This window comes from Gymnoscopelus braueri (genome assembly GCF_963280865.1).
Source record: "Gymnoscopelus braueri genome assembly, chromosome: 12".
Taxonomy (NCBI): Eukaryota; Metazoa; Chordata; class Actinopteri; order Myctophiformes; family Myctophidae; genus Gymnoscopelus; species Gymnoscopelus braueri.
The window spans coordinates 22,802,245-22,826,329 of NC_137614.1; the positions used below are offsets into that span (position 1 = coordinate 22,802,245).

The 24,085-nt window shown below is 43.4% G+C and overlaps 1 protein-coding gene across 1 annotated transcript in view; it reads left to right on the forward strand.

Moving 5' to 3' along the window:
- The window catches only part of nol4lb (nucleolar protein 4-like b), a gene marked incomplete at its 3' end in the record, with an annotated part of 153,498 nt that overhangs the window by 24,981 nt on the left and 104,432 nt on the right, over positions 1-24,085 (forward strand). Inside the window, exons 3-5 of the mRNA XM_080444655.1 lie at positions 6,885-7,040; positions 15,074-15,185; positions 22,137-22,246. Coding sequence (XP_080300781.1) covers positions 6,885-7,040; positions 15,074-15,185; positions 22,137-22,246 — 378 coding nt within the window. The remainder of the gene's footprint in view (positions 1-6,884; positions 7,041-15,073; positions 15,186-22,136; positions 22,247-24,085) is intronic.

Below are 24,085 nucleotides of genomic sequence, written 5' to 3' on the forward strand. Positions count from 1 at the left end.
GTGGGGGTAGGGCGGGGGGGGGGGGTCAGTGGAACTGTAGGAAAAGGGTGAAAAGCCAGAAAAAGTGAAGAAGATATATAGACGGAATAGAAAAAGGAGAAGGAGACAAAACAAAAGAAGAGCAAAAGATGAGAGGATGTGAGGACGAATGGACTGTAGGAGGGGGAGAGGAATGGAAAAGAAAGAACGATGGTGACGGAGAAAGAGAGAAGGACGGTGGTAATGGCTAGAGTGTTAGGAGAGAGAGGGAGAGGGAGAGAAGACCAATTATGTGTGGATGGAGGGAGTGGAGGGCCTAGAGGAGGTGAGTGGGGGTCAGGGGAGAGAGAGGGATGGAGAGAGTCAAGAAACCTTTCAGCAAAACAAGCGCCAAATAGGAGCGAAAATGGAGAGACAGCAATAGAGAGGGAAAAAAACAGGACAGTCTCTCTACACTGGAGAGTTACATACAAGAAGGGGCTTTTCTCTTCTTCACGTCCTTCGTCTGAGAGGATTTGTGTGTCATTGGCTTTTGTGTGTCGACTGTGTGCATTGATCTTAACCCGTTCAATCCGGGAAGGCATCTGTGTCATTTTAGATTTGAGCTATAACCATTATTTGTATACCTTTTGGCTTTTCAGAAATACAAGCTACAAGCTCACGTACGAGCTTGTAGATCTGCTATTTTTGAAATATTTTGAACATTTGTGCAAATCTTTGAATACATACATTTTTTACATATTTTTTTTTAACTCAAATCTGGAACAACATATTTTACAAATGCTCGCATATTCAAAGATTTGCACACATTTTCACGATTCTTTCAAAAATAGCAGATCTACAAGCTCATCGCACTGCAATAAGCTTGTATATCTGCTATTTTTGAATAGCCAGAGACATCTAAAATGACGGATGCGTTCCCGGATTGAACGGGTTAAAAACCATGCACACAAGGTGAACCTGCAGTTATTTTTGAATAGCCAAAGATATACAAATAATGGTTATAGCTAAAATCTAAATGCAACCTAAATTTGTACACACTCAGAGTTCCAAATGCACAAATTAACACCCAGAGTTAAAAATGCACATATTATCAATAAGGATTTTACTATGAAATGGGAATATTCATGAACCAGAATCAGAATCTGCCTGGTCTATACAGTATTATTGTCTTACAAGGCATTTGACTTAAAGCATTGCTCTCAGACACATTAATATTTGTAATGTTTATGTCAGGGTAAATTTAAATACAAAAAGTAAAATATAGGAAGGTAAGGAATAGGGTCAGGCCAAGTGTGATCAGTATTAGAACGTGTATATTATGCTGTGGTAAGGCAGGCATGTAAGGCAGGCATGTATCATGTATTATTGCACAGAACAGTTAGAAATACAGCAAATAGTAGGGGCGACCCAATAGACGAGTGCTTTAGGGTGCATGCATACCACATCGGCTCTAATGCTCATGTCCATGGAGCTATAGCTTCAGTCTGGGTGTTATGTCAAAAGTCAACCTGATGGCCTGGACCGCTGGCCTAGCGGTCCGGGCACTTAGCTTCTAATGTAGCCTGACAGCGCATCACGGGTTCGGGTCCTGTTCCCGACAATCTTTGCTGCTTGTCTCTCCCCATCTTTCTCTCTCCCTCTTTCCTGTCCATCTCCACTGTACACTTTCAATAAAGGCAGAAAAGCCCCCAAACATATATTTAAAAAAGAGTTAATTAATCAATCAATGAAACTTTATTGTCACATCACAATGTAAAAGTGGGTGAAATTCTTGTTTGTGCAGGCTCTCACTATTGCATTCAAAGGAAAGGGAAAAGGAGGAAAGAGAGAATAAAAAATATAGAAGAAGAAAAGAAACAGAAAGAAAAGAAGAGCAAAAAAATTGCAGCAGATTTAAAATCAAAATGCATCACCAAGCAAGGAATGGGGCGCTGGTAGCCGTGTGGTTAAGGCATGTACCACAAAGGCTCTTATGCCTGACAGCAAGTCCCAAGATTCATTCCAATCCCGAGTGTTTCCTGTCTCTCTTCACTGTGGTCTATCAATAAAGGCAGAAAAGACCCCAAAATATCTAAAAATAAATAAATAAAAAACATAGTGACCATCGGAAAGTGTTCGCACATGTGCAGAGTTGCAGACTGTAAAACAAAATGGTGATTCTCCGGTATATTATTATTTTTGGTACATTTTGTACATTTTACTATCATTGTAATATGGACAATACAGCATTATCAGGGTAAAATATTGGTTGTCCCATGGATGCATCGATAGGGAGTCTAATGAGTCCTTATAATATATAATATGCAGCTTTGACCCGTAACAACATCATTGGTGTTCTGGGTCCTTACATGACCTGATGACATGATTAACCAATACATTTTAATGAGCCAGGGTCCTGGAGCAAGAACACCAACTTTCATATCCGTGTCCCTAGATGAACAAGTGAATCCTAAAAATAGCCTATTTGAAGAACATTTGGTTTTCATTCTCATGCTTATTATGCTGAAGGTACATGTGTGCAACTGTGCATTGCTGCATACAACACCACAGTCATATAATAACTGTTGACTATGTATAATAATTCAGCTCTGTGGTTGTTCTTGGACTTCTATTTTTGTGAGGACTAGTTATCCTCAGAAGTGTAGAAAGAAATTGTGCAATTTTGGAAAACGAGCATTTGCTGGTCTTCACTTTAGGTCAGGACCTGTATAGGTTAGGTTGAGGTTTAGGTTAAGGGTCAGAAAATGTATGTAAATGTACTCCATTAGAAGTTGAAGGTCCTCACAAGTATGTGTTAGCGTGTGTGTGTGTGTGTGTGTGTGTGTGTGTGTGTGTGTGTGTTTACAGTGTTTGTTCATTCATGTGCATGTTGCAGAAGGGCAACTGTACTCTCCCCTCCGCTCCACCTCCCTCTTCTCTCTCTCTATCTCTCTATCTCTGTGACTTTGACCCTTCCAATGGGTGACTACGAAGTGTGTGTGTGTGTGTGTGTGTGTGTGTGTGTGTGTGTGTGTGTGTGTGTGTGTGTGTGTGTGTGTGTGTGTGTGTGTGTGTGTGTGTGTGTGTGTGTGTGTGTGTGTGTGTGTGTGTGTGTGTGTGTGTGTGTGTGTGTGAAAAGCATGTTGCCCTGTCCTGCCTGCTGTGCCTTAAGGTGCACCCCCCAACATGCACATAAACCCTTCCCCCCACCCTGTGGCCCACTGTGTGTGTGTGTGTGTGTGTCCTGTCACATAGGGTACAGTCCCGGGCCAGTGATGTGCCCTACAACCGTAAGGAAGATGGGAGAGAGGTGGGGGGAGGACCTGTGTGCGTGTTTGCTTGCACTTGTGTTTATTTGCCTTCATAGTATACTGTATGTATGTGTGCAAATCTGTGCATGCACATATGTGTTTATTAAAAAGCATCCGCTTTAGCTGATGCCATGCCAATCAGCTAATCATACTGGGGTCCACAACAAAACACATTACATAAATAATATGAAACATTAAATATGTGCATATTATGTCTGTGTGTGTGTGTGTGTGTGTGTGTGTGTGTGTGTGTGTGTGTGTGTTTGTGTGTGTTTGTTTGTGTGTGTGTGCCTGTGGGTGGGGGTATGAGTTTTGCAGCACAGTTCATCACTGTAACAGGGAAAGTGCATCAGATAGCGGAGGGCACACTCCGCTGTGTGTGTGTGTGTGTGTGTGTGTGTGTGTGTGTGTGCGTGTGTGCGTGCATGAGTGTGCGTGTGTGAGTGCATGAGTGTGCGTGTGAGTGTCCTGGGGCTCGGTGCACTGTGACCACTCCTGTGCCGTTGCCAGGGAGAGGGAAAGGGCACAGCTAGCCTGGCACGCTACGAGGACACACTGAAACAAACAAACACACACACACACACACACACACACACACACACACACACACACACACACACACACACACACACACACACACACACACACACACACACACACACACACACACACACACACACACACACACACACACAACACAGCAATGTGTGTGGTCCCCTGTAACACCTCTCCTCATCCCCTGCTTCAGTATGCTGGGATTGCAGTACAGTATGATGATGGGCAGGGGCACTGAACAGAAGAGAGGGAGAGAAATGTTGGCACTTCAACCACACCCCCTCTTTGATAAGCTGAAGCTGGGTTACCATAGCAACCCTCATTACCTGCACCCTGAGTAGGGGAGGGGGGGTCCAGAGATGGGGAGAGAGAGAGAGAGAGAGAGTGAGAGAGAGAGAGAGGGGGAGGGAGGGAGGGAGGGAGGGAGGGAGGGGTGGGAGAGAGGGAGAGGGAGAGAGAGAGATACACTGGGCAAGCGGGTCAAGAGAGGTTTTTTGATTGGGTATGGGGTTTCAAGCTCTGGTTTGCATATGTACATGTTTGCATGAAGCATGTGTGTGAATGCGTGTGTGTGTGTGTGTGTGTGTGTGTGTGTGTGTGGGTGCGCGTGTGCGTGTGTCTGTCTGTCTGTATCTGTGTGTCTCATTATTCTTAAGCGACAGTCCCAGGGCGCCCTTTACCAGATGTAGAGCATCTAATGAAGAGTCAATGAACTACAGTCTCTTTTTAAACACACACACACACACACACACACACACACACACACACACACACACACACACTGACAGTGCACCTCCCCCACGCTCACCTGTCCTCCACACTGATCCGCTGTGTCTGTCTGTCCGTGTTTCCAAGTGTTTTTCAACGAGGAGTGTCTGTTTGTTGTACAGGGCCATTGATGTGTCCGTCCCCACCGGATTCGTGTCGTTTCTACTCTAGTAGTCTCTCTCTCGAGACAGACTCTCTCTCGCACAGACGGTTTCCACAAATGCTTCCAACAGTCTATAGATCAGAAGTGTTGAAAATCGGCAGAAAATAACACTTCCGTTATGGAAATAAGTCCTACTGGAAATCAAATTAGTCGAACTCTATCTAGCTTGCGGCTAAGCAGAAATGTCAATTATAAAATATATGTACGTATGGTATGTGTGCATTGCTTTTAGGGGGCTTTTTCTTTTACAGACTCTCTAATATTCAAAGATTGTGGAATACTTGTCCTCCTTGAGAGACTCATTTTGAAGTTTTAGTTACTAACCCCTAGTGTCTTAAGGGGTTAGTATCCCTAAAATGTAATTAGGGGCCAGGCCATGAAGTGCCTTAAAAATAATCAGTAAAATCTTAAAATTGGTTCTGTAACAGATAGGCAACCATAGTATTGAAGTTCAAATAGAATAATATGTTTACTTGTCCTGGTTTTAGTTCAAATCTAGTGTTCTGTGATTTTACCGTAGCTTAATCTCATTAATTTATCAAATTCTTTCAAACTTCTTTTTTACATTTGTTTGTTTTCCCCCCCAAAAGTAGCAAAATTTGCTGATCTTTAAGCTCACAACGCGTCGCAATGCAATGTAAGCTTGTGTAAGGGCCGCACCTGAATCAGAATTGTATTGGTCGAATCAGATTCGGGATTTTTATGTGAATATTCAATGATTCACTTTATATATAAAGGTCTATGAGACTTTCTGAAACAGAGTGAATTTCCACGTTAACACAGTCAAGTAGGACAGAGTCATATGGACAGTTCTGTACCGCAGCTCCGCTACCTGGAGCCAGCTTGAGATAACAACTCACCTACTGCTATACGGAGGTTGAAAGAGAGAATGCACTTCTACATCGTGTACATTGTGCAGAGATCACGCCCGCATGTTTTGATCCAAAATCTTGCGTTATGTCCGTTAATTTGTTTATTTCCAACCGGCATCAAGACAGTTTCATTACAAATCGTATTACCTGGGGTGGGTTTTTCACTCGAGGCTAGCGCTTTAACAACCCCCGGATTTCCACATCGTCGCCCACCCGCCCGACAGCATCGCTGTCAACCGAAAACAACGGTCGCGAGCTTGCGGATCAGTTCAGAGCCTCAAAACGAGCTTTTCTTTTTCGATTTGACTGGTTATTCAAACGTACTTTAACTGTAACATATATATGTGTGTGTGTGTGTCTGTGTGTGTATATATATATATATATATATATATATATATATATATATATATATATATATATATATATATCTTGCTTGCTTTCTTTCTTAGTTAGTACTGATGCCCATAGTCAAGTGACACACACACACACACACACCGACATAGGCTCACCTGCCCCGTGAGGTCGGCCTCCCATCGGTAACCATGGTAGCAGCAGGAGTTGTGTGTATTTGAGTGTGTAATGTTTTTTGTGTTCTTGTGACTCTCTGTGGAGGTACAGAAACCCCCAGTCCACCACCTTTCCTCTTGGCCTCACATCTCTCGCTCTCTCTCTTTCTTTCTCTCACTCACTCACTCTTCTATCCCTTCCTCCCTCTTCAGACAAATTTGTATTTCTCTTTCTCCAGTCTCCCTCTCACTTCCTTGCACAGGCAAATGCGAGTGTGCACACACACACACACACACACACACACACACACACACACACACACACACACACACACACACACACACACACACACACACACACACACACACACACACACACACACACACACACACACACACACACACACACACACTCCTCTTTGCTCCTCAGTGGTACACTTAACTATGCCATGGCCTTGTGGGAAATGGAAAGGTTCCCGTGTTCGTGCACTCACATGTGTGTGTGAGTGTGTGTGTCGTGTGTGAAAGAGAGAGTTTCTGTCTATCCATCCCTATAGTAACTACTGACTCCTCTCTTTTGTTATGGTCTGTGTGTAGCAGTCCTCTCTCTATGTTTGTGAGGTTTGGGTTCATGAGTAATTCTACTGTACATATGGCAGTCGGTATTGAGTTAGAGCAATAACCTTATGCTGTAGATGAATGTTATTCTCAATTTCTCTCTCTTTTTGTCTGTCTCTGTCTCTCTCAGCAGTGTGTGGACGGTGTGTCTGGAGGGGACTCGTCGCTGAAGCGCGTGGCGGTGGTGGAGGACTTCTTTGACATCATCTATGCCATGCATGTGGAGATCAGCGCCGACCCCAGTAAAGCTCCAAAGCACGCCGGGCAGAAGAAGACTTACAAAGCTGTGAGTTCATCGTCTTCACAAAACATTGTGTCGTATTATGCCCAGCGCTTAATTTGTCAATTATTTGGTGCCGGAGCACCATGATTTATTTAATATAAATATATTTTTCATAAAAGGAAATAAATTGATTTAACCTTGATTTAACCATATAATAGCCCCAGAAATGCCAAATACAGCATGGGACTACTGTTTCCACATCATGGACTGTAAATAATATGGACGAAGGGAGCGCCATTGGTTTCTACAGACCTGTTTTGAAACCACTTTTTGGGCGAATGCAAATGCACCATCTTGGAACTTCCGGTCCCAAGCAACCGGAAACAAGTAGAAGTATACCCTAATTTATCAAAACGGTTTCGATCAATGGGCTCGACTCACGAGCTTGCGCACGTGGTTGCGCACGGGAGTGACGCAAAACGCGTCACATAGGCCCCAAATAGGCCCCGCCCGTCACATTTCCCAACCCGGAAGAAGGGGTGAAAAGGGAGTATGCGCTGGGTGAGCAACTCCATACAAGTGGATGGGCGGGGATTTCCGGTGCCCTCTTATTTTTAACTCTAGTATGGGGTAAGTCCCTGCGACATACTAGCATCATGTCCAGGCGGTGCACTTGTACATCATGGCTGGGGGATGTTCTAGAACATCAAGCTGCCTCACGCTACAGTAACAGGATAGGCCACATGGCCACATAGCTCGGCAAGGCTTACTTACTTACTTATATGATGATAGTATCTGTATGCTAAAGCTGGTCAGATTGACATTAGTGTTTTTTGCCTACTGTTTTTGAAAGGTTCAGATTGAGATTTACTATATTATATGATATTCTACATCCATATCATAGCTACCAAGGTGTCTCAGCTGAACAAAACGTTGCGCTCTGAAGCATTCCTAGCTGGGTGTTTTTGAAAGAGCACCTGGTGTTTTCAGCTGTGAAAAAAATGCTTTGGTGGACACACACAGCCTTGTTGTTTTACTATGTATTTCATACACCAGGAATTTGTTTCATGACAAAAATGTTACATTCATACAAAACAGATATCTTTCGTTTCATAGTTTTTGCTCCAAAGTTAGCAACAAATTATGAACCAAACACTGCCTTTCTCTCTTTGTTTCATTGCCTCCCCCTTTCTCTATCTGTTCCCTCTTCTTATTACTCACTCAGACTCTTTGTCTGACCCCCCCCCACACACACACACACTCTGTCTTTCATAATAATGTGTGTCTGGCAGTTACCACACACACAACTCTCTCTTCCTCTTCCACTCACTTTTCATTCCTCTTTTAGTATCTCTGGTGAAATGCTGAGGTATCGTACTTTAACAGCTGTCTGTCCCGCTAGTGCAGTGTTTCTGACACAGAAACACTCACCTTCTTGTCAGAATACTGAAACTAAACTGACTGACAGAGAGGGAGAAAGAGAGGTTTTCACCTCGCACACACCCCAGAATTTGGACACTTTTAGCCACATATACCCCGTGTCCCTATTCTGGGCATGTCATAATAGGCCAACATTCTGTGAAAATGTACAACCTCAAGCCTTGAGCTTGAGCAAAGAGATTTGGTGGAAAAGGAGGGGGCCAAGGATAGACCCCTGGGGAACCCCGGTCAACGAAGTATTTAGGGTTTAAGTGGTTGAAACAGCCCTAAAACCTTCCTTTTCCAACATATGTTGGCTCTTTGTATACATTTGAACATGCATTCAATGTTGTTGTTGTTGTTGTTGTTAGTAGTAGTATTCAATATTACTAAAACCAGACATGCAAAAGTGTCACTTTTCAGCTACAGTCACCTTTTTTAACCCAAATAGGGCAATTGTGTGACACCTGACCCGAAAGAAAACAACATGTTGTCACCTTTTTCACCTCTGGGCTGTTTGCATGCCTGTAAAACACAGAAGATCCAGTCTGTTACAGCAGGCATCACCTGGGATACTCACAATACTATTAACGCATTTTACAACAAAAATCGTAGATCGCCTATTTTTGGTGAAGATATTTAGTGCAAAGGGGGCCGAGTGTAGACCCCTGGTCCAATCCGGTCAACTAGGTATATAGGGTTTAAGGCTACGGTCACACCTGCACACGGGTTGCAGGCTGATAAACGCAGGTTGTATGCGGGCGCCTGTTTTGTGCAGTCAGTGCAGCCTAAAAAAATAGAAGTAGCTTGCAGCACCTTCTACATGTCTTGACGTTGCCAGGCCGGTCCACCTTCAACTCATCCGATTGGACAGAGGGGGAAAAGCAGCAACGGTCTCGAGCATTTATTTGCTTCAAATAGACTTTTTCTCTGCTTGAAGCGCCCTGGGACATAGAACACATAAACCCAAGGTGTGTGCAACATGTGTGGAAAGCTGTGCAATGCCAACAAAACGCTCCGTTCCCATTTAAAACCATTGCAAAAAGACGACCACATAGGCAGACACAAAGTTACAGGAGGTGTGACCGTAGCAAGTGGTTCATGCTCCTTTTCTGTAGCCATGAGATAACTGACTATTGTCAATTGTCAGTAGTGTTAAGTGTATCACATACCACTGGAACATTCCTTGTCATCAAGCCAATAAAGTGAATCTAATATTCCTGCACACTGTCTCGCACTTTCTCCTTCACGTTTTTAGATAGGGACTTGCCTGAGGAAGGTCACACAAATGCATCATTGCTTTGTCTGCCATTAAAATGTTCTAATAGTGGAAGTGCTGGTAGCTCAACCAGTTAGTGCACTAAGTTTACTGTGTTCTCCATGTGAAGTGGCGAGGACCAGAGTAGAGAGTACCAATCCTACTCTCATCTTGTCTCCTCTCTATCTGCCCTCGCACTTTATTTTCTAAATAACACAAGAAATGTCAAAATTCAAAGTAAACTGAATGCAAAAGAACCACTTGTTTTTGTTAATAATTATAAAAAACAGCAATAGCTAGTAGTAAGGGCCTAGTTTATAATATTACATTAACGGCCTGCCGCTGTCTGCATGCATCATATTGGACCCAGACCATACTCTTGTACTGTACAAGTAGGTCTGGAGGCAGAAGAGAGCGTTGAAATGGAAAATATATTTGGACAGCATGATTTATTTATTTAATTTCAGTTTTTGCTTCATGTAGGATAGTAGAGAGACAGGACACCGAGGGCAGAGAGAGAGAGAGAGGGACATGCAACACAGGGGTCCAGCTGGAATCGAACTGGGGACAATGAAATTACTGTACAGTATGTGGTCGACACAACCCACTCACCTACTGGCAATTCTTAGCTGTTATGTGCTTACTACGAAGTAGGGCTGCAACCAGGGATGAGCTGTAGGGGGTGCTCAGAGCCCCCCCGGCTACTATGGGGGCTGGGAGCTCCACATGCACGCGCAAGCACGCACCGTCAGCGACGAGCCGTCTTTAACACCTTAAACAATGGCCTCAACCTGGCTGCTTTGCATAACATTACGTTCTCACTTACGTCCTCAGTTACACTGTATTAACAGCCACTCCGGTCAGGTAGGTTACTTGTCTGCGAATTCTACGATGATGACGACAATCACCTTGCCACCGAAGTAAAGTTGTAAAGTTGTCTGATTATTTTAAGTACTTATGTGTGGGTGAGTCTATGTAAAGGAAAATAAAATAATTAATTAATTGATAAAAACAACAAATTAACAATGCAACAAAATAATAAGAAATATAATTACATAAAAAATCACATGTTGAATACAGTATTTCAGCACTGAGCTGAGTGGCTATGTGCACATGCCCGTGCACGTTCGCGCGCACGTGACGTCATAAAATAGAGCCCCCCTAGCTCAAAAATCCACAGCTCATCACTGGACTATCGATTATCTTCTTAGTGATTATTCTTTCGATTACTTTTTGGATGAATCGAATTATAGAGAAGCGTGTTTTATTTCTTGTGCTTTTTTATATATCAACGATTCAATTATTATTCTTTATTTTTTAAAGTCATTTTTTGGGACATTTTCAAGCCTTCATTTGATAGCGACAGTGGAGAGAGACGGGAAATGGCAGGAGAGAGAGATGGGGAAGGACATGCAGCAAAGGGCCTCAGGGCGGATTCAAACCCAGGTTGGCTGCGCAAGGACTCTTCCTTAATAGTATGCACTCTACCAGGTGCCCCAACACAAATAAATTCTACTGGATTCTTTATAACCGACTATCCTTTATAATCCATCCAGTCTGATTAACCACTTATTTTGACCCTATTTTATACTTAACAGCAGTGTCGCACAAAAATCTAAAAACATATCCAACATACAGTTAAGTACATTGTCCATTCACTCACATCGTTCAACACAAATGTTGAACAGTACATTATTAAGCTAAGCTAGTGAGGAAGGCCACAGTAGCTCTGTAGTTGGAGTTAATCTGGACAATCTGGAGGTGGTTGTGAAGGGGAGGTTGGAAGCTGTAAAGTTAACTATCCTAATGAACCCCTCCCGTCCCACCCCTTCTACAGTGAGCTAACAGGGATGAGGAGCACCGTCAGCCACATACTCATTGTCCCCCGGAATAACATTGAGTAACTCAGTCAGTCCTTTTTGCTGTAACCACCAAGCTACATAAGCAAGCCCCTGTTTGCTATATTCTGTTCTTGAATGAATGACTCTTGCACAATTGCTCACGGACAACAGTGAAGTACACTAAAATACCATGACGGATGTTATTAATATTCATTTTCATCAAATGTTAACTTTTTCAAGGTCTATCTGTCTATCTACTGTATGTATATCTGTCTGTCTATCTCACTCTAATGCTGAGTTTCTCTTCTCTAAAGACTTCTGCTACCCCTCCCCTTCTTTTATCTTCTCCTTTCTCTATGTGCAGCTTTTGTCATTGTTTCAAGAACTCTGTAAATAACGAGTAGGTCGAGGCCCGGACCGCTGGCGTACTGTAGCTCAATGTAGCCTGACAGCGCACCGCGGGTTTGAGTCCCGTTCCCGACGACCTTTGCTGCGTGTCTCTCCCCTCGCTCTCTCCCTCTTTCCTGTCCATCTTCACTTAGAAATCTATCAATAAAGGCAGAAAAGCCCAAAACAATCTTAAAAATAAATAAATGTGTAGACCCCCAACACACACACACACACACACACACACACACACACACACACACACACACACACACACACACACACACACACACACACTCACAATGTCTACATGTTTTGTGTGCATATGCATGAGGGTGAAGGAGTGTGCATTTGTTTGTACTTATTTTGAACTGTAAAGTTTGTCCACTTGATGACAGAACTGATTAATGGTTTGACCCCAGCCCCACCAGGCCCAGTCTGGACTGTCCTCTCAGTTGGTGACACTGCCCTCTTTTGGTCAATCATAGGGACTGCACCTTGTCTTTCCAGAGCCCCTGTAGGCTGTGGCTGACATTTCTCTCTGCTGCGCCCTCCAGTACAACAAGACGCCCCCCCCCTCCCCTCTCTCTCTCTCTCTCTCTCTCTCTCTCTCTTTCTTCTCTCTCTATTCTACCCCTCCTCCCCTCACCTCATCATCTCTCTCTGTGTCTTTGTCCGTCCCTCGCATCATAAATATTCACACATCATCGCATGACTTGTTCATGCCCTCGTATGCCAAGGCCTCATATGTGCGTACGCATGCGTGTGCACACACACACACACACACAAACACACACACACACACACACACACACACACACACACACACACACACACACACACACACACACACACACACACACACACACACACACACCCCCCACTGCATCATATGTTAAGTCAAACATACCTTGCAGGGGTGTCCTGTAAGCAAATGGATGCAGATTAAATTCCTGCGATAAAACCAATACAAGGCTGCTCACTGCCTGTGGTGAGATTGTGTGTGTGTGTGTGTGTGTGTGTGTGTGTGTGTGTGTGTGTGTGTGTGTGTGTGTGTGTGTGTGTGTGTGTGTGTGTGTGTGTGTGTGTGTGTGTGTGTGTGTGTGTGTGTGTGTGTGTGTGTGTGTGTGTGTGTGTGCACACATGTGTGTTTGTGTCCATTGGAGGGGGGAAAAACTGTTTACTGGTACAAACATTCAAGAACTTCCAAACTAGTGTGTCACTAAACATAGTAGGCTGTGTGGAGACTGGAGAGGCATGTGACACCATATAAATATTAGTAATAATTTATAACGCTATGATGAATATGTACAGAAAAGTATGATGTATCATGTACATAGATAAATAAGTCAATAAATAATATAATCAGTAAATACATCAGTCAATACATTGTGACACAGACAATGCATACAAAATGCAGTTGCATTGAAAATGTGGTACAGTATGTGTATTTGTCCCCAGGCCATGTGTTGCTGAACAAGAGTTATGCTGTAACAGAGGTGACAGGGTACTATACAGTAGCTGGCAGAGAGAGAGAGTTCACCTGTCACCTGCAGTGACTGCGTGCACACTGCCATTCACAAGAGTCTGTGTGTGTGACTTCAGTTCAGACAGCTTCACTGGTTTCTGCAGATCGCACTATTGTTGCACTAACTGTATAGGGCATAGCAGTGGCGGCCATTTTGTGGTGCCACATATAGAAAACCTGTTCATTTTTCCCATAAGAGATTTCCGAAACTATTTATATAAATAATTTTAAGCCTGGCACCAAGCCATCCAGGCTCCTGGTGAATCAAAAAATATTTGTGTATACAAACAATATTTCTATATTTAATATTATATACTGTATTTAATAAATACCCTTTTTTTGGTTCCAAGCTTATAATAATTTATATTCATATTTTCGGAAATCTCTATGATAAAAAATGAATGGGGTTTCTGTCTGTGGCACCACCAAATGGCCGCCACTGCTATACTGCTCTGCACCTTAATCTTCATGTACATGCACTGATACTCTTGCACTAATGTCTAGGAACAGATACCAGCTGCTATGCTCATGCACCTTTTTCGAAATCTCATGTACATAAATGCACATTTCCCCCCCACCCCCACCCTCTTCTCTCTCTTCTTTCTCTTTTCTGGAAACAATCAAAACGATCACTCACTTTTTTACACCTGTGAACCTGTGATGTGACAATAAAGATGATTCTGATTCTATGCCCTATTGTAGAACACAAGATGTCAAACTGGGGCCACCAGGGGAACCAATTCGAAACCTGTGTGTGCTTATGTTTGTCTGTCCCCGGCTTAACTCAGGCACCGATTGACCGATGCATTCTATTATCCTACATTTCTTTCTTAGCGTCTATAAATTAAGGCATTCCTTGAAAAAGTTACAAAGAATAAGACTAAATAAAAAATGAAACAAAAACATTTTAATTTCTCACAAAAATTATTACTAAAAACCTAACAAAAATGTATCAAACATCAAACAAAATCATAATGCTGGTCGGAGCGTGTCTGTGTATTAAAATAACGTTCCACCAGTAAAAGAATTCCCACTGCACCCCTGACAACAACTACTTATTGCATAAACGGGTGGGGCATGCATTACCAACGTGCATCATTTCCAACGTGCATCATTCCCAACTTGCATCATTCTTGAGTAGGCGGGTGCCCGTTTATAACTGTGGTAACAGGTACCGCACTGGGTACAGCTATTACTACCAGGTGGGGCATGCATTCCCAACTTGCATCATTACCATATATGTTATACTGTACAGTATGTACAGTATAAGTATGTTTTCGCCCAATGTTGTCAACATAAGAAAACAACTTTCTAAAAAGTTGAAAACATTTCAGAAATGTTCGGAAATGTTCAGAAATGTTTAAACAATTTCAGCTATGTTCAAAAATAGCATATCTACAAGCTCATGAGCTATTGTAGATATTTTCATTAGTTTTTTAAAGCCATCTCACAATAGTGGGGCCGCAACCAGAGGTTACGGCTATTTGTTTTTTTTTGGCATGAAAAAGATTGGGAACTCCTGTTGTAAAAGTCTGTCTTGGCTGGTGTAGATGATCGTTGTGAGACCATTTTAAACACCTCCTCTCTCTCTCTCTCTCTCTCTCTCTCTCTCTCTCTCTCTCTCTCTCTCTCTCTGTTTCTCCTCTATGTCTCTCTCTCTCAGATAGCGGAGACCTATGCGTTTCTGCCCAGAGAGGCGGTGACCCGTTTTCTGATGAGCTGTGGAGAATGTCAGAAGAGAATGCACATCAGTACTACAGGACAAGACTATAAAGGTATCCCTCTCTGTCTGTCTGTCTGTCTGTCTGTCTGTCTGTCTGTCTGTCTGTCTGTGTCTCTCTCTCTCTCACCTTCACCTGAAGGTTCTAAGTTCTATTGTGTCTTTCTCTCCTCCTCTTTCTAACAAGTAACCCCTGCCCTCTCTCTCTGTTAGTCCAGTGGCTTAATATGGTATACATACAGTACTTATTCTTTGAGCACATGAACTTGCTTTAATGTCACTGTTAAACCCGGATCAGTTTTGTTCTGATTATGAGGAACCTGGGAACTGCCTGCATGAGCCTGGGTACTGAGGCATGTATATTCACCTCATCCCCTTTGCTGCAGGGTTTTCGTAGTAGTTGCCATGGTATCCAAGGGCTTAACTATATTTGCATGTATAGCAAGGCAATTAAATAAAAGATACATTTGAGCTGCCTATTCCTGAATGAAACTTAAATGAATCTTCAGGTAAGACATATATTCGGTTTTAAACCCTATACTTAGTTGATCAGATTCCTAAGGGCTCTATACTAGCCCCCCTCCTGTTTGCCAGAAATAGCCAATCTACAAGCTCACAACACTTTGACGCGTTGTGAGCTTGTGTATCTGCTATTTTCGCAGATTGTTAGACCCAGAATGGGGATGCTAGGGCTCAAGTGGTGGTTTGCTCTCCAGAGTGCTTTCTGCTATAAAAGCCATTCAGCATCTGTCTTCACTTTACGCATTATGTCTGAGTTATACTAGGTTGCGCTACAAGCTCCCAATGTGCCCCAGCGTTATAACCTTGTAGATCTCCTATTTTTGGTGTGCGACGCCGGCACACAACCATGTATAAATCAGGCGTTACGGATCTTATTTGAAAAACTTCCTGACTTAACTTTTCATGTTTTGATTTGTTTGACTTTGTGTGATTCTGCAGTTTCTCGTGTATAGTTTTATTTTATTTGGTACCCGTTCAATATCCATTGTACGACGGGGCTGTCATCTAGAAGAGCCAATGCATTTTCAATACAGATGAGGTGGAGAGGTTTGAAATGTTTTTTTATCTGGCTGCAGTGTGGCACTGATAACCCCATGGCCCTCGATGGCCGTTCCTCATGCCATCGTCTGCTTTCAGAAACGCATTTCTTGTCGGTCAGATCATAAATCAATACGTCTGGAAACCAGGACAGTGAACCTCCTGTCAGTCTGTCAGCTGAAAGGTTTGTTCGACAGCCAGCCGGCGCGCTCTTCGTTCTCACTCCCCTCCTCTCCTCCTCACCCCCCCCCACCCCCTCATCCCTACCCCCACCTCCCATTTTGCCAACCACCAACATCCCTCTTTCATTCCATTTCTGTCTCTCTTGGCACCCTAAAGGCAGCCCCTCACATACATCCTCCACCCCATCCCCCTTTCTTCTCCTCCATCAGTACCCCTCCAACATACAAACACGCACGCATGTACGCACGCACGCTGGCGCACACACACACACACACACACACACACACACACACACACACACACACACACACACACACACACACACACACACACACACACACACACACACACACTCCTCCACATTGTTTTCACATCATCCCCCCATCCTGCTCTGGGCTGCATACTCATCCTTCTATCTCTCTTTCCATCATCCCCCTCTACCCAGCTTCCTGTCCCATTCCTATACCCCCCATGTCTATTTTTACCCTTCCCTGCCCCCCCCCCACCCCTGCCTCCACCCCCCTCGCCATCCTGTTCTACCCTCCTCCAAGCTCCCCATGTCATTCCCATACCCCACTCTCTCTCTCCATCCATCCATCCTTCCATCTATCTATCCAGCCACCCATCCACCCACCGACCCACCCACCCATCTATCCATCCATCCATCCACCCCTCCATCCATCCATCCACCCCTCCATCCATCCATCCATCCATCCACCCCCTCTGTCCTTCTCATCCTGTCCCATCTTTCCCTTCTTTCCCTCCCTCCACCCCCCGGCTCTTCTTGTGTCTGATTATGGAGGAGTCATTGGCGTGTCCTGCCTCTCTCTTCAATTAGCCTAATTAACACAGTTTTAACAAAAAAGAAAAGAGAAAAAAAAGAGGTCCAGGAAACCAGCTCATTTCTACACAAGGGAAGGGGTGGAGAGGAATGAGAAAGAGAGAGAGAGCGAGAAGGGAGGGGGGCGGGGGGAGGCACAAAGTTATTGTTTAATAGAAGAAGAAATACTGTCAGGGACGTGAGGGACACAGGAAGGACAGATGGTGAGGAGCAGACATTTGAGTCACTGGTGTTTTGGAAGGACACATTTTAGACAAAAGGATTTGAACTCACTCAGTTTCATTGAAACTACAGCCTTTCCTGGCCTTCTGGAGCCACAGGACAAAGACACCGTTCCTTATACAGGCTAAATAATAACAATAAAACTTTAATCACACAGCGCTTTTTGAAACAAGTTTACAAAATATAATAACAGAATGTTTACAGGTGGACAGCAGGGTACGTCTGCCTTGGATATCTATAGGATTACAGTCCAGTTAGACAGATAAACACCTGCAAAGGCAAAATGTGAGACATAAGATTTGTGATATGAATAGTGACTAAAAAAAGAGATACAGTATGAATTATTCCATTTGAAGAAAGTCAACACGTGCCTCTCCTCAGAGCTTGCCCTGTGTGTGTAGACCTACTGCAGCTAAACATACAACTAGCACTGCCCATAAAGCTAGCTATCTAGTCCTCATTACACACACACATGCACCCACACGTGTGTCTGTCTGTGTGTTTGTGTGTTGTACCAGTGTTGCCCCATCACTGGGCGCCACTCGGAGAGAGCATCTAATTGCCTTCTCACCCTGTGGGGGTCTACCCCCACTCCTGCCCCTCCCTCACACACACGCACACACACACAGGACCTCAGCTCCTCCATGGCGATGCCGAAGTGACTCCCACTAAAGTTCATGTGTGAATTATTAAATGTACTTAATCACTGTGGACTGGGGCTATGTTTAATTGACACAGGCAGCAGGCAAGCTGTGTGTGTGTGTGTGTGTGTGTGTGTGTGTGTGTGTGTGTGTGTGTGTGTGTGTGTGTGTGTGTGTGTGTGTGTGTGTGTGTGTGTGTGTGTGTGTGTGTGTGTGTGTGTGTGTGTGTGTGTGTGGGTGGGTGGGATGTCCCAAAAGCTGTACCAACACCACATTTACTTTGTTGCACGTCAAATAGCGAAATATAAAAGCTTGTAGATCTGTAATTTTTTTGCCAAATTCTAATCAAATGATTGCCTATTTGTTTGCCAAATGTTCACATATTATGACATGCCCAGAATATAGGGAATGTGATTAATTTTCTAAATAATATCATTAACCACTTAAACCCCATATGGGTGACGGAGTCCCTCAGGGCTCTATGCTAGTGTATTTTCTGTTCTCTGTTAATGTGGGGAAAGCTTTCGCTGAAAATAGCCGATCGACAAGCTCACAGCTTGTCGATCGGCTATTTTCTGCGAAAGCCTTCCCCACAATAGAGATGCTGGGGTTTAAGTGGTTAACCTTACTAGGACAGCTTGTCATCCATTTCCATTTTGTTTCAGAATCGTGACACCCCCATTGTCTGACCATAATCTTAACCCATTCAAACGCATCTGTGTCATTTTAGATTTCTTTGGCTATTCAAAAAAAGCAGCTATACAAGCTCATATCGCGTTACTTCGTGCCGCACTATGAGCTTGTAGATCTGCTATTTTTATCTTTGAATATACTGTATATTTTGTAAGTTACAAATGTTGAAAATATATATTCAAAGATTTGCAAAAATGTTCACGATTAAATAAAATAGTAATCTGGGAACCCATCGCCAAATAAAAAGGAAAAACAGCGCCCTCTGCTGTTTTTTACTCTTTCACTTGGCTCTGGGAGGAGCTCAACGTAGCACCCGTGCGCAAGGAAACTGGGGTTTTTGGTCTACCCTCAGTGCTCCACTTCCGGTGGTGCGCTTATGTTTTCATTCCCACTAACAATATTTCTACACAGAACACTAACACCACTTCTCCCGGGGAACATGGATCGTTTTGGTTATAAGCCCACTTGTTTCTATGATGAAAGAGCAAGTTAAAATGTGAATGTCTTTCCGTGGTTTTGTCTGCTCCGAGGACGCTATTGTTAAATGAGTTTCGGTTTGTTTTAACCCATTAAGACCTGGAACTATGTCATTTTTAGATTTGAGCTAAAAAGCATTATCTTACACTTTGGGCTATTCAAAAATAGCAGATATACAAGCTCATAGCGCGGCACCGAGTGCCGCGCTACGAGCTTGTAGATCTGCTATTTTTAAAAATTTGTGAAAATGTGTGCAAATCTTTGAATATATATATTTTCAAAGCGAACATTTTTAACTCAAATCTTTGCTTCTGGGGGTCCCTGGAAGAAAATATTTTGATGGGGGTCCGCAGCCAAATACATATAATTTTGGGGGTCCTTGACATGAAAAAGATTGAGCACCACTGATATAGAAACATGCGTTTTTCAGAAAACAGTTGAGATTTAGGAGACATGTAGAATCGGCTTCAGGTCTCAATGGGTTAAGTGGGAAGCGAGAGCACAGACAGTAAATCCCGCCCACTACATTTGATTGGGTAAAGCGTGGCCTGCTTCCTGATCTGAAGGCATGCCCACTTGTAGGCCAGTGCGTACACGTTATGACAAACTCCCCCGACAGATTCAAGCGGAGAGCAGAATCTGTTCTTGAGAGATTAATAAAATAGCAGATCTACAAGATCATAGTGCGGCACGCAGTGATGCGCTATGAGCTTGTATATCTGCTATTTTTTAATTGCCAAAGTACAAAATATGACTAAAATTTAAAATGACAGAGATGCATTTCTGGATTGAATGGGTTAAATGAATGTCATGACCCTTCAGTATCATCACACAACACTTTTAGGGGCCCCAAACCTTATGTGAAAGAACCACTTCTAAAAACACATTGTAGAGGGGGTATCTACAACTTTCTGTCAGGTAATCAATCACATATAACATAATCGGCTAACACACTGTCTATCACCCACTGGGATATATTACCATGCAGCCACACACACACACACACATGCATGCACACACATGCATGCACGCACGTGTACCCGCACACACGCACGCACGCAAGCGGACACACACACACACACACACACACACACACACACACACACACACACACACACACACACACACACACACACACACACACACACACACACACACACACACACACACACACACACCCTGCCCTGGACTATCAATCACCAATCGATGATGATGCTCATGTCTATTTGCCAAGCCATATCGATCCTGTGCCCATGGTGTTCATTTCTATTCCATAGACACTCCAGATGTTAGACACATCCCTTAGTAGGTCAGTAGATAAACGACTGAAATGAGAGAAGGAATAGAGAGAGAGGGACGGAGAGAGAGAGAGGGGGGGGGGGTTAGAAAAGATCAAATTGATTGGCTGACAGAGAGACAGTGATGGAGAGAGATGCAGAGCTGAGGTTGTGATGAACGAGACAAGGAGGAGGAGATGGAGAGATACTGTAGAGGTAAGGGGTGGAGGGAGTGATAGGAGCGATGGAGAGACAGATAGAGGGAGAGGTTTTGTGAGAGATGTTTGAAGTATAGATTATTACAGTATAGAGTATTTGTCAAGTTAAAAATATGTCCTTTTGGCCCGGTCCGCTGGCGTAGCAGTCCGGACACCTAAGCTCCAAAGTTGCCTGACAGTGCGTTGCGGGTTCGAGTCCCTATCCCGACGGCCTTTGCTGCATGTCAAACCCCATCTCTCTCCCCATTTGCTGTCAACCTACTATCCCATCAATAAAGGCTTTTAAAGAAAATATAAATTAAAATCTTTAACAAAAAAAAAGTCATTTTTTGTTGAGTGACACTTGTTGACAGGGTTGTCTGACAACATACGTATACATGATCACATGTTTGTCATATTGGAAAAGAGGTCTTAAATATCGTTGCTGTCGGGTGGAAACCTTGCATGTCCAAAACCGTTGTTTGGTGAAAATAGCTGATCTACAAGCTTACAATGCGTCGCACTGCTATTTTCACTACTTTTGTGCGACAGTCTTGTATGATTAAGTAGGGCATTAATGTATATCGTTGCCTGACAGCAACGTACTTCAGCATGGATAACTTGAAAATGATTAATCACGCTGAGGAAGGCTGTGGGCCGAAACATCCGTGTTTTGTACTGCTGCTGGGTCTTCAATAAATAAGACATCCTAAAAGGAATTCAAGTGAGTGCTGGTGATCTTTTTTGAGCAAGTACTTGAGCATGGACCCCCTACACAGTCTCCATCTGTAACTCTGAGAGTGTACAAATGGAGGAAAATGGGACCCGTTAGAGTTAAATTAACACTCAGGCTTTCCTACTTATTATGTGCACACTGGGTGTTTATTCCTGTTACCCTGAATTATATCTGATAGCTCCAAACATTTTCTGTCATTGGCTGCTCTGTGGATTTAATCCAGTTTATCTTTATTGGCCTTGAGGAGGAATACTGGCACCTATCGATACACCGTTAGACAAAATAACAACAATAGAGAGTGTGTGTGCGCGTGCGTGTGCGTGCGTGTGCTACACTCTAAGTGGAGAGCTTTCCTCTTTTTCCTCTCTGCCTTGTCTCTCCATCTCCACTTCTCCACTCGTTTCTTCCTCGATCAGCTCTATGATGTCCTCTAGTGTTAGCCGTCTGACAAGGCAAGATTATTTACAGAATCAATCGTGTTTCTGTTGTTGTCAACCCATCCACAAACATCCTGTCAACTGTATCCATCTCGTCAAGAAGTCACCCTGATAAAAAATATATATTTTGAAAGATGTATTTTGACAAAAATTCTCTTCTCTTCTCTTCTCTTCTCTTCTCTTCTCTTCTCTTCTCTTCTCTTCTCTTCTCTTCTCTTCTCTTCTCTTCTCTTCTCTTTGTAGAGAATGACAGGCCCAGTTCTCTGGTTCCAGAGGCGATAGATTACAACATGCCTCTCACCACCACCTATCTGAAGCAGATGAAGCTACAGTGTATGAACAACAACGAGCAGGTAAGACAATGAACCATGCTGAACATCAAAACACTACATGAAGAGTCCTGCGTAGTGTAGTCATATGTTTTTTTGTGAAAAAAGAAATGTGCGCTATTGCTGTTGCGATTTCCTTTAGTTGGCACGTTGAAATTGGTTGTAATTACTGTAATAGTGGCAAAATAGGGGGGAAAGGCATAACGTGTCTATTGCTGCCTGATCTGTAATGATGCATCTCAAGACAAGCATACAAACATGTTGATATACTGTATTTGTTTGCCATTTGTGAAAACATCTTCCCCTGCAATAGGCTTCCAGACTACGAAAGACATTTTTAAATAGAAACCTAAGAAAGAACAGCTTATATAGAAACCTATGTGCATTAATTGCAAACATTTTGAACTTGTTTACCTCTATTGGCTACATCTTCTGCTTATGGTATCATTGACAATAAAGCAGGGTTGCAGCTGCTTCATGCTCATTGCTAATTTCAGTAGATGACAGATTTGATGAGTTACAAACTAATTTCTGCTAAGGAAAAGTGAAAGTGTGGAACCATCTAGCAATAAACACATCCATGATATCTTGACATATTAGCTTAATAATCACTCGCTTATTCTCAGTTATGTTCTTTTGTATTTAAAGCACCAAGCAAAGCATGACAAAGACATGAATGAGTCCTGTGCATCCATGTTTGAGCTCTACTATGGATATTGATGACTGTTAACTGCTGTCATTTGAGCAGAGACAGATAAAGTAAACCAGGATGCAATGGGTCCTGTTTTATAGCATAGGCTATCTGCCGTTTGAGCACGAAAACGAACGTTTCTTGTGGTAGGCTACCACAAGAAACACATTTTGATGTTGTGTTGAAATCGGATGGATTTTGATTGCAATCAGTGTGTGCGCATTGTGAACTACATCTTAATCCCAATAATTCGCTGTCTAAATAGTAAAGAAATGTCTGCGCTGTCACTGCTCAGAGTTAAGACTAACTGAAAGCTGGTCTAACGCAAAGCACTAAGTGTGTGCATAAAACACTAAAATATGTTACCTCTAAGGTATCAACCCCCCCCCCCCTGCACATGTATGTGCGAACAAAACACACATACCACCACTAGTTTCCCTGGTGCAGCATCGTAGTCCAACGAAGTGTGTGTGTGTGTGTGTGTGTGTGTGTGTGTGTGTGTGTGTGTGTGTGTGTGTGTGTGTGTGTGTGTGTGTGTGTGTGTGTGTGTGTGTGTGTGTGTGTGTGTGTGTGTGTGTGTGTGTGTGTGTGTGTGTGTGTGTGTGTGTGTGTGTGTACAAATTGCATTTGACATCCCCATAGGGATATCAATACTATTTTGTGTGTGTGTGTGTGTGTGCGTGCATGCGTGCATGGGGGTGGTTGTATCTGTGTGCTGATTTGCATGCATAATAGTGTTTTTGTGGCATGGTCTTTCGTATCTATGATGGTGTGTGTGTCCATGGCTCTCTTAGGGTGGATGTGTGTGGGCGTGCACCCGTACCTCTGCGTGAAGTAATTGTGTATGTGTCCATCCATGCCATTGTGTGTGCGCGTGCCTATTGCAATGTCTATGTGTATCCGTATGTATGTGTGTGTGTGTGTGTGTGTGTGCCAGTGTAGATAACCAGAGAGGGAATAGAGGGTTGAGACCGTTCCAATTAAGCCAGGCCTCTGAGCAGCTAGTTAATTAGCTCAGGAAGGACGGAGACGCTGGAGTGCCAATTTACACTGAAATGACAATATATCTGCCCACCTGTCTTCCAGCATCTGTCTGTCTACCAGCTTACCCGTCTGTCTGTCTACCAGCCTACCCGTCTGTCTACCAGCCTATCTGTCTGTCTACCAGCCTA